Below are 20,277 nucleotides of genomic sequence, written 5' to 3'. Positions count from 1 at the left end.
AGCCAGGTGAGCATGATAATGTGGTACAGATGGTTGCACTTCTTTTTCTCCAAAAAGGCAGAATTTCTGTTCATTTGTACCCTTGTGACAGTTTCAGGGACAAATAGTCCCTCAGTTTTCCTGAACCTGGAAATTCATTACTGAAGTGTTGAGTATTGCTGTCCTGAAACTGAACTGTGGCCAAATTAAGAAGGTCTATATTCAATAGCCCTTTGGTCTGGGGTCCCTGCTGTGCTACAGGAACATGATGTACCAAGAAATAGAGTTTGGGCTTCTTTAGTGGTTTTTCCTTAAAAAAGGTGCAGAAGTTTCAGTTTCTTGCTTGAACTGTTCAGCTTAAGAAAATTTTCAGCATTTGAATTGGTGAAAGATCCCCATGGTTTTCATTTGGGATTCTGTCCAGAAATCCTGAGGTGCTGTGTATTTATCAAGTTCAGCTTTTACAGCACCTCTGTGAGATGGAATTATCGTCATTTGTCAGATGGGAAGGCAGCAGGATGTGGAGTGACCTGCCCCAACTCACCCTGCAGATCTGTGCCAGCAGAGGAGTGGATTCCTTCCTCCCCTAGTTTCAAAATCATCCTTTCATGAGAGTGAATTTGCCTTCTGACATGGACACAGGTGATGTTTTTACCCATTGAATCATTTAGGTTGGAAAAACCCTCTCAGATCATCAAGTCCATTAACCCAGCACTGCCAAGTCACCTCTAAATCCATGTCCCCAAGTGACACATCCACATGTTTTTTGAACAATTCCAGGGATGGCGATTCCACCACTTCCCTGGCACAGACTGATATTCTCAAGTAGGAAATGCTGCCTTTCTAAGCAGGTTTCTCACAGGCAGCATTCTGACAGCTCTCTGTTTTATTTCAGTGATGGACAAATTCAGTCCTGCAATGGCTGAACTCATCCCTCCTGTAACCCAGGCTCTGCACAGGGGGCCCACTGACATAATAAACAATTGCTCTCTATAGCTTTAGTAATGTGAGCATTAATATTGATCCAGCACTGGACTTCTCCAACAACCAAAGGAAAAAAAAAATGTATCTATTATCTTGAGAAACCTCCCAAACAGCTCCAGTCTCCTTTCATTACAGGGGAGAGTTATGAGGGCAGATGGCTGAGGTGATATCCATTTGACCTATAGATGCTAACTCGGGCTGGATCATTAATAAGGTGGCCAGAGATAGGGAGAAATGGCAGTAAAGAGACTTAAAAAGCAATCCTGTGCACAAAGGATGGCGCGTCCAGAAGTGCCGGGTGGCAAATGAGATGGACAAAGGTGAGGAAGTGGCCACGTTGTGGTAAATGCTCATCACCAAGTCAGGCAGCAAACATTTAAAAGCTGGTGTTTTTCCATGTTTAGTTCCTGCTCTGGTGTGAATCCTTTGGGAGGAAAGAGAGACGTGGGTCTTGAACTCAAGATAGAAATTTCACTTTCTCTAATTAACTACCCCCCCCACCTAAAAAAAAAAAAAAAAAAAAGAAAAGAAAAAAAAAAAGTGCTTCATTGTTTTCTGCCACAGCTGTGGTGGCTCAGGTTTGAAAGCTGCTGCCTGGCAGAAAACCAGTCCTTGCTAAGGATCAGACCGTGGCCTTGTTCCAAAAGAAATTTGGATTTCATTTGACCACGATAGGATTCCAGATTGTCATCTGAGCATGTCTGAAAAGTGGTGAATGTGTGTCAGTAGTTAAGTGCTCATGAACTTCCTTAGTCCCTGGATTGTTCAGGACTGACCCAGGCAATTTTTTCCAGATGTTTTGGGGAATCTAAGTCCATATAAAAGGGATGGTAATGCTTCTGCTTCCTTACTAAGTTGTCTTTGTGGCTTGCAGGAATGTGCATGAAAGCTGGAGCCAAGACACCCCGATTTCTTGTCTCACCTCTACAAACTGCACTTTAACCTTTCTGCCCTTCCCTGGCACCTCCACACAAGATCACAGAAACTTTTTGGGCCCGCTGCAAACTTTACTTGGCCTTATTAAAAAAAAAATAAGCATTGCCCTTTTTCTGTTGTACAGAACTCCGGTCCCTGTTCTCCAAAGCTCCTCTGAAATTGTTTTTTTGCCTTTGATCCAGCAGCTGCTGGTATTCTGCAATCCTGAGTAGGTAAAACATGAGAAGCACCTTGGGATGGGAAGGAGTTATAAAAATATGAAATATTGCAGTGCCCTTCCGTGAGATGCAGTGTAAGAGAGGGGCTGTTTAAATGGACAATGGGCAGAAATCTTTAGCAAGTAAATGTTCTGATTTTTCTAGTAAGTGTAATATTTTTTTACTCTTGCGGTAGTTTATCTTCCACTTTATTGACTCTTTTTATCCCCGTGTTTCTTATATTAAGATGGTTAATGTTCCTATCTCTAAAGTCTGTACCGTCAAACCCTATCTTTCCTAATATTTTAATTTGGCCACACTTTTCATTTGTAGCTGAGGCAGAAGATTTTCCTAAACCCCGATTTTAAAATATGATGTTTGTTTTAAATTTTATCTCCTACTTTTAAACGAAAACAAACTCTCAGTGCTGAAGTAGGTGGAATGGGGCTGGGAGGGAATTGCTCAGTAGCAACCAGTGCTGTGTGACATCTGATGAATGCTGATTCCTCATCCCCAAAACCCTCTGAGCGGGCGAAGGCAGCTGATTTTTGCAGCAGCTTAAACAGAGATTGAAATTACTTCCGTGATGCGGAAGCAGATTTTTTTTTCCCCCATAGCAGGTGCAGGCTGAGTCCACAGTGATTTCTCAGTTATACTCTAACTTTGCAGTTTAAAAAATTTAATGTCAGTGCCCAGCCAGGCAAAACCTAACTCCCTAACATTTCTGTTTTTCACGGAAGGCTAAGACTTTATCCTCAGGCAAAGTCTCCTCTCTGGGCTGGCTGCTGTAAATCCTCTGGGCCCTGGCAAAAGCCAGACTTGCTAGCTCATTTTACTTAATTTGTGATGCTGGCAAGATTTGTGCTGCAGCCCAGGGCTCTTGACTCAACTCCCCTAAATCAGAGCATTGACACATTACAGTAGAGAAACACCAGTGCAGAAAACCTGAAAATAAACTCCTTGAAAAGAGATATTTCAGAAAGATGCTCTCTTACTGAGTTTTAAATAGTGTTTAGTAGAATGTTTCAAGTTTCTTGGTGCTTTCTTCATTACAGCCACCTGCTCATTAAGGAGTTGGGGTTTAGCCTCTATCCTCATAAATGTTTTTTACTACATATTTCATGTGAGAATCTTGGGGCACTGGATATCTTTCCGACAAAATGTCTTGAGTTTTTGCAGGTGGGTAATAAACAGAAACTTGGGGTAAAGTAAAATGAGATTGTCTGTGTAGGAATGCTAACCAGCAGAGGTGTAATGATGTAATTACTGCAAATACAAATGTGTCAGGTTAATGCCTGTGTAGACATTCTTATTGAGGACTAAGAATCCTTTTTCCTGCTCGGATAATTCCATTTTGAAAGTGAGGAAGTGTATCCAAGAGGATAAAGTGCTTGGCTGTGGTTGTGGAGATCAGAGGTTCTCTTTTTAAATCTACTGTGGATTTGTTGGGAGATCTCAAGTCAATTTTCTCCTTTCTCTGAACCATAGTGTCACGTGTGGGTCTGAAGATGGTGTTGTATGCAGGGAAAAAAACCTAATTGTTATTAAACAGAAAATCAGAGTAACCACACAGTTGGTATCCACACTGGTTTGGAATAGTTGGAGTCTGATCTCTACGCTGTGTAGATTTCAGGTTTATCTTGTTTTCAAAAGCTGGTTTTTGGTCTCACAGCCCAAATGCCCACTTGCTCAGGAGTGTGTTAGGTGGATTCCTCCTTCATTTTGGTTTCACTGCTGCAGGAGGCCAGCATATGCACCCCAGGATTGTCCCACGATGCAAACAAAACAACAGTAAGGGAGATGATGGGGAAATGCATTTCAAAGGCATGTTCCTGATCCCAACCAACACACACACATGATGCTGGGGCATTCCCATACAGTCATAACAGATAATGTCCACCTGCAGCAGCTCTTAAGATGGTATCAGAGACAGAACCTGGCAGGTTGAATGGGGCTTAGTCCTCTGCTTTAACCTTCAGACTTTGCTGCTTCAGGAAGAATAAACTAGGTTTAGGAAGACATATTCCTAGTAGTTAATTTGCAGTCAAAATTGTGTGATATATAAGCAAGTTAGTTCTGGTTAATTTTACTTTGACACTTTGCTTTGATGCTGTGTTACAGCAAAAAATGCTCCAATCTCTTCCCCTTCATTTAAAAATGAATGAAGAAGTTATTAGGGTGGTTTGGGGTAGAACTGACACTTTGGGCCTGCTCTGCAAGCTGTTCCCACTGGTGAGCTCCACCATCCTCTCCTTTGCTCGTGGGTTCAGTGTTACACTGCAGCGAGGGCACCTGCCAGTTCCAGCAGTGGCTGATGTGAGACAGGAGGTGCCACATGTTCCTTCCAAGCAGACCAGTAAGAAGCCCTTAGGTGGCCAATTGTCTCTTCTGGGCTGAGCTGCACATGGATATTTGCTCTGGTGTTTATTTGTTTCTGTAAAACACATTTCAATTATCCTAATGCTTTTCTAAATGTTCTTTGTTTCAGAGGAGGAAGAGGAGCAGGTTCCTACCGATGGAGGTACATCTGCAGAGGCCATGCAGGTCCCACTGGAAGAAGAAGGAGATATGGAAGAGGATGAGGCAATTAATGATGAGAACTACTTGAGCAAGAGACCATTAGAAAGTCCTGATCCTGAGGAATTCCCACCTGTGAAAAGGCCGAAACTGTCTGTTTCCAAAGGAGATGCCTTGGATGGAGCTGTGGAACCACGTGAGCCTCTTAGCTCAATAAATACACAGAAAGTCCCACCAATGCTTTCTCCAGTTCACGTTCAGGACAGTACAGACTTAGCCCCCCCTTCTCCAGAACCACCGATGTTGGCTCCCATTGCAAAACCCCAAGTGCCGACCCCCAAAACTGTAGAGGCAAAGCCATTTGTACCCAAAACAAAGTCCAAAACAAGTTCTCCAGGACAAAAGACAAAATCACCGAAAACTACACCCTCACCAGTGGTAGCTGGGAGTCCCATTCGTTCACCGAAACCTGGATCCAAAGAAAAGAAGTCACCGGGTCGCGCCAAGAGCCCAAAAAGTCCCAAAAGTCCAAAGGTTCCTGCACACGTTCCACCACCACCACCACCACCTGTGAAGCCTGAAACACAGAGTAGAACCTCTCTGGCTGCATTGAGTGAGAAGATAGGAAAGGAAAATATTCAAGTGAAACAGGGACAGACACCACCTGAGCCTGCCCCCAAGCCAAATATGGACAACCAGGTGAAGAAAGTCCCGGTCATGGACAAGACCATTGATGATTCAATCGATGCTGTGATCGCTCGTGCGTGTGCAGAACGAGAACCGGATCCCTTTGAGTTTTCCTCTGGGTCTGAATCAGAAGGGGAAATCTTTACCAGTCCTAAAAGACTTTCTATTTCAGAGTCTACAACTCCTAAACCTTCTGTTCCTGCTAATAATGCAAATAAGGCGGGAGCAACTCCAGTACCTGCCTCAGGTGGGACTTCAAGTTCAGACATTTCATGGACAATGGATGACTCAATTGATGAGGTCATTCGGAAGGCAAACATGGGGACACCTTCTAATCCACCTACCAACTTCACTTATTTCTCCTCTCCTTCTGCTTCACCTCCAACTCCGGAGCCTCTTCTCAAAATCTATGAGGAGAAAACCAAGTTGGCTTCATCGACAGAAGTGAAAAAGAAATTGAAAAAAGACCTGAAAACTAAAATGAAAAAGAAAGAAAAACAAAAAGAAAAAGATAAAGAGAAGAACAAGGAGAAAAATAAGGAGAAGGAAAAGAACAAGGAGAAAGATAAAGACAAAGAAGGAAACAAGGAAGCCAAGCTTCAGTGGAAGGAACTACTCAAAGAGGATGATCCTGATCCGTATAAATTCAAACTAAAGGACTTTGAGGATGCTGACACAAAAGTTAAGTTGAAAGATGGCAATACCAAAAAAGAGAGAGAAAAACATAAAGATAAAAAGAAAGAGAAAGAGAAAGGCAAAAAGGACAAGGATAAAAAAGACAAAGAGAAACTCAAAGATAAGGGTAAGGAAGATAAGATAAAGGTGCCATCAGCACCTCTTGTGTTACCTCCCAAAGAAATGTCTATGCCCTTGTTCAGCACACCATCTGCCATGAGGCTTCCCAGCATGTTACCTTCCCTGTCTCCCATGCTACCTGAAAAACTGTTTGAGGACAAAGAGAAACCGAAAGAGAAGAAGAAGGACAAAAAAGAGAAGAAGAAAAAGAAAGAAAGGGAGAAGGACAAAGAAAAAGAAAAGAAGGAGAAGGAAAAGGAGAGAAAAGAAAGAGAAAAGAAGGAGAAAGAAAAGGAGAAACACAAACATGAAAAGGTAAGCTGGTTGGATGAGTTGAGATGGCACACCTGCTTGAATCCACATGGATTCCTGTGTTTGCTGCTGAGCATTGTCCAAGAGCTTTGAGGAGAAATGTGGTTACAGGTTTGATGTTTCTAAATAATAACAGCTCCAAGGAAAGTGTCCACCATGAGCTTCAGAGATTGTCCCACCTCTTTGGAAAACAAAACAGTAAAATTCTAGTTGTGTGAATTTGAAATGTGAGATTGTCCTGGCCTTTCTCAATTCACTTTTCACTTGGAAAACCTGTGGCTCAGGCTCAACAACAGCACACACAGCAAAGGGATGAAGTGTTATGATGCAGAAAGTTTGTTCTGTAGGTTTCTACTAGAAGGGCAGCAACCCTGTACCTTTCATATAAACTTTAAAATTTGTTTCTAAAAGTCTGCTGTTTCAAAGTTTGTAAAAGCCTGGAAATTCCCAGGTGGACAGAAATGAGAAGCAGACTGCCTTCAAATAAATGTTATCTCACATGCTCAGAAGAGTTGCTGAGTCTTCTCTTAGCAAATCTGCCCCCTTGTTGCTCTAATTTGTTTGAAGTAAGAAAATTATTTTCAAATTATGGTCTAAGTGTTCAAATGTCACCTTTTGTTTTGAGTCTTATGCTTGAGAGACAGAAGGGGAGAGCTAATTTTCAAGGGGTTTGAGCTCCTTCCATTCCTGTAACTCTTACTGATTTACATCAGCTAAAGATAATTTCTTCTTTCCAATATCACCTAATCTTGAGAATATATTTAATATTTAAGAAATGAAACCAGCATATTTGCATGTTATCAGATTTGAAATCCCATTAGAAGCAGCTCCCCTAATTCAGGATTTGCTCTAATTTTTTTGTCACTTCACCTTATAATACGCATTAAATTGTTACTATTGAAAAGAAAGAAGAAAAGAAAGAGATTGTCTTCCTATGTGATAACCTTGGATACAAGAGTTCCTAAATCTCTATCCTTAGCCTTAGGAAGCACTGTGTGAGTTCCAGTTTTACCAAGATGCTTTTTAAATCCTGCTTTGAATGTAATACTCAGTTTGTACAAGCTCAGATTTGGGATATTCCTCACTCTCCTTTTCCTGCCACTCTTATGTTACCTGCTGGACTTGCAACAAAGTGCCGATTTCAAAACTTGATATGATTTTTAAGTTTACCAGTGATTTTTCCATGCAGAATCTGGGTGATGTGAAGAGGTGATCGACAGGGTGGTGGCCCAGTTGTCCTTGATAATTTCACATCTGGTTTTAGACTTCAGCATCATTTTCACAGATTCCCCATTTTATCTGTCTGCCCCTTGTACCTGAGTTGTTTTGGCAGTATTTAATTGAGAATTTCTGCTGAGATTCCTTTTCCAAGTTAAATATGGGTGTATGTAAAATAGAGGCAATGAGTTGCTTGTTTTCCATACATTCAGTTTTGCATTTGTTCTGCAGTTGTCTGTGTCAAGTTTGCTTTACAGTGATAAACAGACACATAAACAAATAAAAACTGGTAAAGCTTCAGTATAGACTCACCATATATATATATTTATTAGGAAAAGGAGTTCAACACTAATAAAAACTTGAACAAATTAAATTGACAAAGCTGCCCATTACCTTGGCAAGAAGTCCCTGTCAAAAGATAAACTTTAAAGCTAGAATGCATGAAAGAGTCCCCAGATAGAATTAAAATTTAAACTGATTCTTGAGAGATAAGCTTTTTTTAAATCCACCTCTTTGCTGCAAGTCAGGATTTTAAAAATAAATTTCCCCTTTAAATCTCTTGAGCGATTTTCATTTTTTGCAAGGCCGCACTGCTGGTGTCCTGGAAAAATGGAGAGTTAGAGCTTTATCAGTTGGTGCCCTGAGGTATGTGGCAAAGAAGCTAAATCCTTGAAGATTAGCAAAAAAAATGCAGCACATGGCAATAAGGGGCTTATATGACTACTAGTATTAGTTCAGGTGAAAGAAGTATTGCTTATACATAAAACTGGACAAATCCACTGACAATGTATTTTTAGTTAGCTACAAAGGAGTCTTATATTGCTGGACTTTACCTCTTTGGTGATTTGGGAAGCTTAGTAATCCACTGTAAATGCTCTTCTGCTGGCCCCAATTCCCAGTATTACTCCAGAATGCTGCTCTTTCGTTTTAACCCCTAAAAGTACATGTTTCCTTAATTTAGCTTTTAGATCACACAATGCCTTATTTAGCCAGCAGTTGTGCTGCAAGAGCAGATGATCAAGTTACAGTTTGGATGTTTAATCTGCTACAGCGTGTCTGCCTCGGAGGTGTGAGCACAGCCTGGGAGATGAGTTCGTGGGCTCGCTGAAGTTTCAGCTCCTGATGGCCAGGAGAAAATATCAGAGTCCCATTTCTGATATTGCTGTAGTTAAACAAAAGACTGACTCAGCTGCAATGCTCCCATTTTTGAGCCTTGTAGTTATTACCTAAGTGCACATCTCATCCTGTTTGGGTGATTGAGGCTTTTTATCAAGTTTTCCCCAGAATTTTGCCCCAGGGTGCTGGAAGGTGCAGAGCAACAAACAGAGCATTGCATTAATGGCAGAAAACAGAAGCTGAAGGCTTCGTGCTGGGAGTGTTTGGTGGTGGCACCAAGGAGGAGAAGTGTTGTCCCCAGGCTTGCCTGCAGCTCCATGCCCTGCAGTGGTGTTGGGTGCTGCCCTCAGAGCCAGAAAAGAGATCTGGGGCACTGCCTTGTGAGCTCCACCAAATGAAAGGCAAACACTTGGAGCAGTTACACCCCACTTGTACTCCAGAGATTACCAGGCGTGCTGTAGGAGTGAGTGAGCAGCTCAGGGAGCAGCTGCTGACCCAGTTTCAGCTAACCTTAATAAGCTGAGCTGGAAACTAAAGTAGTTGAGGAACTGCTTCATGAGAAATGGAGCCATCCTTGCATCAGGGCTGGGCTTGCCAGAGCTGCCCCAAAGTAAGCTGCCCTTGCTCCTCTATCATAATCCTGGCACAGAGGAATCCTGGTGTAGAGGAAGACCAAGCTCTGCAGGATGTAACTGTGAATGCTCCTTAGTTTTCTCCCTGGTCTAATGATGTAAACCCTACACACAAACCCACGTTGTAGAAAGATGCTTCCTCTCTTCTTGTATCAAAGGATAAGATTTAGCATTGTGGTGGAGCCCTGTTTTCCTCTCCATCACAGCAGACTGTGATGTTGATATCTGAGCATAAAGAAGTGGTTTATGTGCTTTTTTTCTGCCCCATGAGCCCACACCACCATTGTTTAGAGTAGTACCTTTATACTATTTGCATAGTGTAGTATACTAAACTATACAAAGTATAGTATACTATATTATACAAATAGGAGGACTATTTGTAGTCTTACTATTTGTATAGTAGGACCTTTATAAATGATGGGGGCATCTCTCTGTGCTGTGTGCTGGAAGCTGCAGCAGCAGTGCCTGTCCTAAGACATTTTGTATTAAAAACAGGCACTAAAAAAGGAGGAGAACCCTGCAGGAGAAGAGGCAAGATAGCCTGTGCAAAGCCACAGTCTTGAGCTTCCAGGACCCAGGATTCAGTTTCACTAGAGAGTGAAAGCAGTGGGTGATGTTACAGGCTGGGAAAACAGAGTCTCACCTATGGAAGATGGCAGAGAAAATCTTGCAGGTATTAGAAGCTTCAGAGGAAAAACTCTCTTGCAACACTCCAGGGGAATGATGTAACAAAAAATGGTTCTACATAAACAAAGAGTGGAGAGAGGCCTGTGAAATCTGCTAATCCATATCCATGGAGAGCTGTATTGCAAAGCACAGTTCACTGTGTCAGAGCAGGAAAACCACTCGGGCTGCTCTCCTCTCTCTGGCCTGGACATCTCCTAGAGAGCAGCTCCAGTTCTTTTGCCAAAACGCGTGGCACGAGATTTTGTTATTACCTTTCTCAAAATAAGTCCCACTTGAGCCCTCCCACTCTGGCCTGCTCTCTTCCACTCTGCTTTCTGTGCTTTGCATTGATTGTTTGCCCTCCCTTTTTCTGTGAAAGCTTTATGAAACTGGAGATTTCCATTTAGTGTATGCATATTAGTTTTGTGTCTTAAGCTCCTGGAGCAGATTCAACCAAGTGGTTGTTTTATTAAATATGGTGACACACATGCTCAAAATGAGATCAGTCTCCATTTCTCTTTATCTCTCTGTCTCTATATATAATGTATATATATACACTTGTCATATATGGATATAAGTTGAGTAATGAATGCCCGGAGAATCATTACAGTGTCATCTGTAGCATCTGTGGTCATTCTGTACAGGTTTTGCAAACCAGTAGTTCAATGGGAGTTGGTAATTTTGGCATATACTGGTTCCATGAGTTCAAGGACATATTCAAGTGGTCTAAACTCCACCAGATACCAAGATTGGAATCCCAGGCCACTTGAAAAATAGTAATTAAAAACCTCAGCCTAATTGCAGTAAAACGCAGTGGCTGTTATGCCTGCATGGATAAGAATTTTCATAAAGTATTCAGTGTTGGTGAATTCAGCTTGGAGTTTATTTGCTTCCATGATACATTTATGTGATGAACCTGGGAAATAATGGAATTTAAATCTGAGAAAAACATGCAAACACCAATGGGTGCCTGACAAGTTTGAGTACTGAGATCAAAGCATTTCTGTCATTGTTCAGAAACAAACTGGGAAGTTTTGTGTCTCTAGAAAAGCACTTAATCAGGAGTGAACAAATTGTATCAGGAGGTACAAATGCAGCAAGATTTCAAGTTGACTTTCTTAACTTAGAGTTTGTGTTTGTGAATTGCCATGGCTGAGACTTCCCACCCACGCCATGGGACCAAGTGTGAGAGAACTGTGATTAGTCTGTCGTAGTTTTGTCTCATTAAGTTGATATCCTCTGGTTAAATCCATCAGTGCTTTCATGTAATTAATATATTTTGGGAGCCTGCTTGCAGTCTTTGATTGATGATTGTGTTCCCCTGTGCAGATAAAGGTGGAACCAGTTGTTCCAGCTCCATCACCGGTTATTCCTCGGCTGACTTTAAGAGTGGGCGCAGGCCAAGACAAGATGTAAGTACCAATAAATCCATCTGTGAGGTGTGTGCTCACCACACTCCATCCTCTGGCACTTGTGGGACCTCTTCTTTTCAGTGGGAAAAGCTTAAAAATTAGTGGCAAATTACATTTATATGGCAAAGTGAATTCCTCAAGTGAGACCCACCACCTTCCATCCATCCTCCTGTGTGTCCCATTCCATGTCTTTCTAGGGCATGGATTGCAGGACTCCATCCAGGCTGGAATGATGCCTCCAGTGACATTTAGTGAGGTTTCTGTAATGGATGCTTATTCTGAGTGTAACCTACAGCTAAGTTTCACAACACTCCCCAGCTAACAGTTGTTTTATGCTTTAAAACATAACAGTTGGAATCCCTTTATACACATCTGTTTTATTATAACTGTTGATGATTATTCATGAGCGTACCTAACGCATTTCAAGTGCTGCTTCATTAGCTCCCTAATTATTGGGTGCTGTTGTACAAATAATAGTTACTTTGTACTGGATGAGCATAAATAGGGTGATCCCTATCCTGAGATCATCCAGCATAAACAGGAGGCTGGAGAGGCTGGGGAAACCATGTGTCACCAGGCTTCTTTGGCTGGTCCTGTGTTGTATGTGAAGGGTTTCTTTTAATCAGGTTTTTCGTGTTGATTTCATGGCACAAAGCACACTTTCATGTCCAATGGTAAACATGGGCACCTCACAGATCTCTCATTTCCATTCCTCACATTAAATACTGCTAATGCAGTTGTTTCTCTTATGGAGCCATTGTGAACTAAACCCCCTAATCACTAATTTTTCTGCTCTAGAAGTTAAATGGGATTTTTGTGATTATTTTCTTTTTCTCTGCTGTCCTACTCCTCTCCAGTAGGTACCAATGGCTTTTACTGATTTGAAGCTACTAAGAGACCTCAGTCATTCCTTGGTATCTAGGGGACACCTACACCCAAATTATTAACCTTTTTTGCTTTCTTCCTTTCACAGTATTTGAGTGTGAGCTAAAATTTCTGTGCCTCAGGTTGCTGTATAAGGTTCCAGGTTTCTCAGAATACTTGTCTGTCCTGTTAAGCATGATTTGAATGCACATGGCTGGACACAAATCCATTTTCTTCCTTGAGGAGCCATGGATACTTTTAAATTCTGCTTTTTCAAGGACTGTAGAGTGTTTATATGGGGGAAATTAACTCATATTTTCAAGGCAGAACTTCTGAATTAAAGTTCTGAGGCCATATTTTAGCACCAGTTATCTTCCAACCTTATCTCACTGCAGTGTTTCTCATATCCACACACGTTTTGAGAGGGGATTTCAGACTATCTGTTTGCTACAAATAATGTAGGTGCATCATTGTCATCCCTGCCAGCCCTTAGTGGGTGTGAGATACTGACATCTTGGGCTTTTGGGAAACTCACTTTTATTCCAGATTCATTTTTGCATATTTAGTGGCACCTTGGTCCCCATCTGAGGACCAGTAACATGTAGAAAAAAAAAGGTTTTGATGTGTTATAGTAAGGGAAAGTTAAACTTATGTTTCATCTGTGTTGATAATGAGGTTCTAAATCTGGCAATTATCGTATAAAAATGTTGTGTTTCACTTTGCCTTTCTCTGGAGTTTACTGGCATTGGATTGTTTGAGGATGCCATGAATCTCCATGGAAAGGTGCAAGGAAAATTTTTAGGGATTCCTAGAATTTGATACGAGTAGAAACCAGATGGAGAAATTGGTTATTTCAGTTTCTCTTTAAGAGAGACGAGAGTTTTGGAGGTTTTTGGAAGTGCCTGTTCAGTTGGAAGTGAATTTGTTTGGGAGAACTTCATATAGAACATCTTTAATAGAAGCACTTACAGATCTTCATGAGGCCACAAGGCTTTCAGGTGTCTGAAGCAAAAGTGTCAGATTGATGGTGCATGGAGTGGAAGTTCACATCACACCACAAATTCAGCACAACCCAGCACAAGTTTCCTGAGTAACACAGCAGTGGTGAGCAAAATGCCTTTGCAGTGCAGTGAGCAGCTGGGGCTCTTCAGCCTGGAGAAGTGAAGGATGTGGAGAGACCTCAGAGCCCCTTCCAGTGCCTGAGTGGCTCCAAAAAAGCTGCAGAAGGACTTTCTACAAAGGCATGGAGTGACAGGACAGGGGGGAATGGCTTCAAACTGACAGAGGGCAGGGTTGGATGGGATATGAGGAATTCACTGTGAGGGTGGGGAGGCCCTGGCACAGTTGCCCAGAGAAGCTGTGGCTACTCCATCCTTGGAATTGTCCCAGGCCAGGTTGGATGGGGCTTGGAGCAACCTGGGATAATGGAAGGTGTCCCTGCCCATGGCAAGGGGATGGAACTGGATGATCTTTAACATCTCTTCCAACCCAAATTATTCTATGATTTTATAATTTTATTTCTTGACTCCTCTGCTTCGACCAGTGTACAAAGCAGTGATGGCAGCAGCAGGAAAGTCTTTTCTCTTGTGTTTGTGAATAAAAGTACATATTTCTCCCAGATTCAAAGTAATACCTGCTGTCAGGCTTGTCTGGAGTGTAAATGTTCTTACAACACCCATCAGCTCAAAAGAAGTGGCCATTAACAACATTGGGTTAATAGACATGAAAATGTATTATTGCTGAAGGATGGACCAACTAATATTGGAAAAACTGTCCTACTTAAGAGTTTTTTTGCAAGTGCTTTAACTGCCCAGTAAAACAAGAAGAAAGTAGATTATTATCAAAGCATTTCCATCTTAGTTGTAAACAATTACAGCAATACTTGCATGGATGCCACATTAGAAGAAATTTACTGGATTCCATTCTAATGCAATTAGAGCTAATTTTGTTCTTTAAATGAATAAAAGGTCAGCTAGTAAATCTAGTTTATCTCAAGTCCAGGCTTCAATAAATTGTTTTATTTAATTTGTTGTAAAAGATCTTATCCTTAATGGGCCTTGCTCTTATTGGTTTGCTTGGGTTCTAAAATATTTATGACCACCTTTTTAGATATGATTTGAATGATATGTTGGAAGGGTTTTTCACTTTTTTTTTTTTTCCATTCCAGTGTTATCAAGGTAGATTGCTAACTGAGTTAGTATAGGAAGGAACTAGAGATGCTATCTTTTTTCAAAACAAAACAAGCAAAACAAAAACACAGGCTTTTAAATTTTAAATGAACTGCAAATGATGAGTAGAGTTTAATACTTTTATTCAATTATGTCATGGCTTCTCTTTGTCTTGTTATTTTTCCTAAGCCACTATCATTTTTCAAACACAAGTTTTTTTTAAATCATATCTATTGATAAGGTGTTGACATTCCAGCTACTACTACAACTGACATAAACTTCAGCAAAAGTACATGCTGTAATGTTTGATACTTCTGATAAATTTATCCTACATTTAAATACAGCTTTTAAGAAAAGCCACATGGCTGCTGACACTAATGCCAGACCACAAAGCACAGCACTACTCACTGGGTGCTGTTTCAGTGTTTCTGTGCCCTGGAAGCAGGATATATGTTTTTTTGTGAAATCAAGTCTTCAGATTTACCTTAAAATTTCAGACTTTTGCTCCAGACTCATATCATAACTCTGCCATCAGCAGGGAACCTGGAAAGCAGACAGGAAGACAGACAGGGGAAAGACAGACATTTTAACAATGTTTAACTGGTAAACCTGACCTGCTGCTCTAATGAAATTGCCCCTTGTCTTCTATATTTTTTAAGTGAGTAGATACGTGACTTTCTCCAAAAACAAATCGTACACATGCTCAGATATGTATTTGTGTGTGTGCCTAAAAAATGTATATTAAATAACCTGTGGCTTGTAAGATAAAATCCTAAAAGGATTAAGGACTAAAAACAATTTTATTACCCAGATACCTAATTGGCCCCACTAAAAATCTTTATTGCTTGATAGGATATTATCAATCCAAGACCAGCTTATTTTTGTGTGGAGGCTCATTCAGCTGCATGATACCCCCATGACAAAAGCCGTGAGCAGAACCTGCTGGACATCCTGTGTAGAGGATCTCAAAACCAAGGGTCAAGATAGAGAAATTGTCCTGTGATCATAGATGTGACCTCTCTGTGTAATATCAGTGACCCAGAAGAACATTTTTGGGACTAGGAGGACAGGAGAGCCTACACCACGTTTCTTGATTATCCATCTGAAAACTTCTACAACCCTCACAAGAAAGAATTTTTTCCCAATACCCAATCTAACCCTTCTCTCAGTTCCATTTGCTCAAGAATTTGTTATTTCAAGTGCAACATAAAATTGCAGTAAATCAGTTCTTCATTCACACTTTTTTGAAATCCCACACAACTCTATAATCTGACCTGCAGCATGCAGAGTGCCACCAAGTGTATGTTCACAAAAAAAGAGATGCCTTAATGAGGGATCTTCTATCTACAACAAGCCTAATTTACACAAGAGTTGAGTTGCAAACTCTCCAGAGATTGAATTTTCTTGGGAAAACTGCACACGCCCCTACACAATCAGACCTTAAAAGGTTGTGGCACCAAGGGAGGAGACAAGAAGAAGGTTTTAACAAATACATCCATGTGCTTCTTATTGACCTGTCTGAGGAAAGAAATTAGGCAAGGACTGTGCTGGTGCTCCCCAAAGCTCACTGGGGATCTGAGTTGCTGCTGTAATATGCACATGGTCTTTTAAAACTGCTCAAGCTCTATGTGAGTTGTGGAAAAAAAGCTGGATATCCAAGACTTTACTGCTAGTTTGAGTTAAACTAGAATCCTGCCCTTTGCAGTTTCCAAGAATGCACCTGATTGTTACAGAATCATCTTTGCTGTATATCCAGGAACTTCAGTTTTTAATAGAGTTGTTCTCATACAGATAAATCAGAGTTTGTGAAGAAACTTTTGAACTTTGGGTGCCATTTAGTGGAGCTCTAGTCAGACTTTGATAATTTACATTATTGTCTCTATAGTGTTTGCCCACAAAAGCTGAATAATGGGGTTCATTAAGCTCCCTGCACAGACATATCCAAATTGTTTGCCTCCAGCCTTGGCTCTCAACGTGTGGCTGGGGAGGGAAGGATTGGCTTTTTATTGACTTGTCAAGCCTTAGGTTTGCATTACCAGCCAAGTAGCTCATGACCCTTTCCATTTATTGCGCTGTTTTGTGGTGGGGAAACAGGTAAAGGAATCCTGCTGGAAGCCCCTCCTTCTGCACGTTTCCATGAATAAGGGCAGTGTTTGGAGCAGTTAAGGCACCGTGACCAAACCCTTGGACAGACTGAGTGGCAGCAGCATGGGGCTATTGTGGGACACAGCTGTGGGTGGTGTTGGTTACTCTATGTTGCTTATTCAAGGGAAAGCTCCGGAGGAGAATTCATTGAGGAATTAAAGAGGAGGAGGAAAAAAAAAAAAAAAGTCATACTTCAGGGAGAAAAATAGAGAAGGGCTAACCAGTGTTTGGGAAAATTAAACAATGGAGAGCAAGCAGTAAAAGTCTGTGTTTATTGCTGTGCTAATGGGCATCCCAATTATTTTAGCAGGGAAAAGCCGTGTTAACTGTGCGTTGACAGAACTGCTGCTCTGGGTGTCGATCCAACTTCTGCTGTAACAGAGCATGTAATGGTGAAATCATTTTTGATATGATCAATAGACCACCTAAGTGAGGAGGCAGAGTAATGAAAAATGATCTTGCTCCTCTCCAAGGTGTGCTGAAGGAATTCCAGTGATCTTTACAGCTTTCATCAATCTTTGTGAGTGTATTTACTGACATACCCACATTTCTCTTTCTGTGGTCTTTTAAATTATAAGAGCTGCAGGACTGATTTTTGGTGCCTTTTTAAATGCTGAATGTATTTTAATGAAGATACTGTCTCAGCTATGATTCATATCCCTTTCCCAATTGTTCTATTTTAGTGTAACATATTGGCCCAAATCCTGCTGTAAAATCCCCATGTGTGGTCCTGTATCCATCCAAAAGGCTCTTTCACTTTGGTGGAGATTCCCCAGCCTCTCCCTTGCTGCAGGATTGCAGCTTTTACGTGAAAAAAAAAAAATGAAGAATACCATATCCCTTTTACCAAACCAAGTAAAGGATCATTTTTGTTTATATTTCTCGAGGTGATTTAGCACAGCTTTTTCTTCCTTGAGCATGAATGAAATTTACAATTTCAGATGTAGTCCTTAGGTTTTTTCTTCCTTTTATTTTTTTTTACTTACTGAAGCTACCCCAACTAATTATTTATCCTGTTTATGGCAGGTAGTAGTCTGTGGCAAATTATTTTCATTTTGCTGCTGGCCACGTTGAGTGATGAGTCCAAAAGTGAATCCATAAAAAGGCTTGACTCATTAGAAAACAAAACAACTTACTGTGAGATTCTTTGATTTTGCTGCTTATTGCTCAAGAGTAAAAAAAAAAAAAAAAAAAAAAAAAAAAAAAAAAAAAACAAAAAAAACACAACAACAACAAAAAAAAAAACCCCAAACTTCAGGCAGGTTTAAACACATAAGGGAATTGGTTGTGTAAATGACCATAAGCAGCTGCCCTTATGAAGCACAACAGAAACTGATCAAATATGTGTGAAATATTAGAAAGGTAGATGGGTATTTGGGGTATTTGTTTCAAAAATGAACTTTCCATAGAGAATGACTGCAAGAGAAAGGTACTGATTTGTTCTTGTCTTTGACAGAGGTGCTTCTTTTTATTCACTCTTTTATTAAGGTTTTTGAACAAAAGTAAGGAAACTCCACAGACCCAAGGATTTGTAGAATGGTTCCTGGGAGCTGGATGAGGACAAGAAGATCGTAAAGAAATAGCCACAAAAACCAGATGGTCCTACCTGAATTTAGTGGAGTTGTCCTATTAGCAATTGATCTTTAGCTGTACAGAGTGTCCAAGTCCAGGACTGTCTGTCTTGTTTCTGTCAAAAACAAGCTGAAAATTACAGCTTTAAAGATTTTCTAAACCCATACTGATACAACTTTCTGGTACTTAATACAATTCATGTTCTATACCAGTTCCCATCAAAAAAGGGGGGATATATAGGACTGGTTTATGGGCAAGCTCCTAGATCATGCATCCCATAACGTTTCCCAAAACAAATGACAATAAAAAGCAGTTTGCTGGGAACATAGAAGAGAAAGTTTGCAAAGAGCCCATTGACATAAACATGTTTTACCAGGTTCTGGTTTTGCTCTTGAGAACTCAGCAGAAAGGGTCGGTGCCAGGTGGTTTTAACATTGAAGATGTTTGTTATTGATGATAAGAGCAGAAAGAAGATGAAAGATACCAAGACGCCACGCTACCAGCTCAGTTTTGTTTTGTCAGACTGGCAGTGAACCATCCAGAGCTGTAAGTCAGAATGGTGAGAAAATGGGAGGGAGATTTAGGAGTCATCGACAGAAAGGTGCTTGTGGTTGTTGGGAGAAGTACTCAGGGTGTAACAGATACAGAGGGTGAAGGCCAAGGGCAGAACTCTGTTTCACTTAAAGTAATGGGAAAATAAACAGCAGAAAACCTGTAATTCAATTTCAACAGTGCATGTGTCCATACAGCAAAGGAGTTACCTGGAAATGTCAGCTGGACTCGATGTCCAGATCTTTGTGGGGCTTTTCCATAATGTTAAAATAGTAGAATCATGGAATAATTTAGGTTGTAAAAGACATCTTAGAGCATCAAGTCCAACCATTAACCCAGCACTGCAAAGTCCATCACTAAACTGTTTGCACAAGTGACCCATCTAGCTGTCTTTTAAATCCCTGCTGGGATGGGTGACTCCACCACTGCATGGGCAGCCTGTTCCAGTGCTTCACAACCCTTTTTCATGAAATCATTTTCCCTAATATCCAATCTGAACCTCCTCAGGCTCAGCTAGAGGCCGTTTCCTCTTGTCCTTTCACTTGTTACTTGGCAGAAAAGGCCTACCCCCACCTGGCTGCACCTCCTGCTGGGGAGTTCTAGAAAGTGATAAGGTCCTCCCTGAGCCTCCTTTTCTCCAGACTGAGCTCCCTCAGCTGCTCCTGGTGCTCCAGACCCTTCCCCAGCTCTATGGAAATGGAGAATGAGCTGTTGAGCTCCATGTGCACCATTGAAGGTCAACATGCTTTACCTGGGAGAGGCAGGCTCCCAAAAAAGTGGATGTTATCTTGGAATAAGTGCTCAGAGTTCATTTTCCTTGTAAGAGAAGGATACCACATGGTAGGTGATGTTAAAGTGCTGAAGTCTTTTCATTTGCAAAATTGCTTGGGGCTCCTTTGCAGGTTTGGTGTATTCTGGCTCCCTACAAACTCACAAGTTGGTCACAGAGTTTGCTTGTGGAGCTTCTGTTTGCCAATATAACTTGTTTGCACAGAATAAAATATTCAACAGGGCATGAAACAGCAAATAAATTTCCCTTTCTAATAGTAATGTGGGAATTAGCCTACATTACAGACCTTAAATCACACTGATTCTCCTCCAGGGCTGGAATAAAATTTTCAGAATCACCTCTTATCTTTGAGGAATCTAAACCATATGGAAATTTCCTGATTTTGACACTCTTACCCATAGATCTTAGAGTGTTTGGGGTTTTTTTCTGGTGCAACAATCACAGTTCCAGGTGTGAGATTTTTCAGTAACAAGATAGTTACATCTCTTTCTAGCATCAAGGAATTTATATCAATAAGAGAATATCAAAGCTAATAGATAATATGATGATTGATAATCCAAGTGAATTGCACCAGTTTCAGTTGTCAGTGCAGTTGATGGTGTCATTTTCCTACACACAGGGACCCATTTAGCTCCTTCTCCTTGTTTAAAAATGGGTCATGGGTTCAGAAAAAAAATTAGGATTTTTCAAATGTTACGTTTTTCCTCTGGGCAGAGAAACAGTTTCTTGAGAGCT

At 40.9% G+C, this 20,277-nt stretch overlaps 1 protein-coding gene across 2 annotated transcripts in view; it reads left to right on the top strand.

Annotated features, from left to right (window-relative positions):
- TAF3 (TATA-box binding protein associated factor 3) overlaps positions 1-20,277 on the top strand; it is a 113,017-nt gene that overhangs the window by 81,778 nt on the left and 10,962 nt on the right. For both annotated transcript variants that reach the window (XM_083860278.1, XM_083860279.1), the window contains exons 3-4: positions 4,585-6,410; positions 11,369-11,451. In XM_083860278.1, coding sequence (XP_083716404.1) covers positions 4,585-6,410; positions 11,369-11,451 — 1,909 coding nt within the window. The remainder of the gene's footprint in view (positions 1-4,584; positions 6,411-11,368; positions 11,452-20,277) is intronic.

The sequence above is a fragment of the Zosterops lateralis genome (genome assembly GCF_965231275.1).
Source record: "Zosterops lateralis genome assembly, chromosome: 4".
NCBI classification, from domain to species: Eukaryota; Metazoa; Chordata; class Aves; order Passeriformes; family Zosteropidae; genus Zosterops; species Zosterops lateralis.
This window is presented reverse-complemented; position numbering and strand designations above follow the sequence as displayed.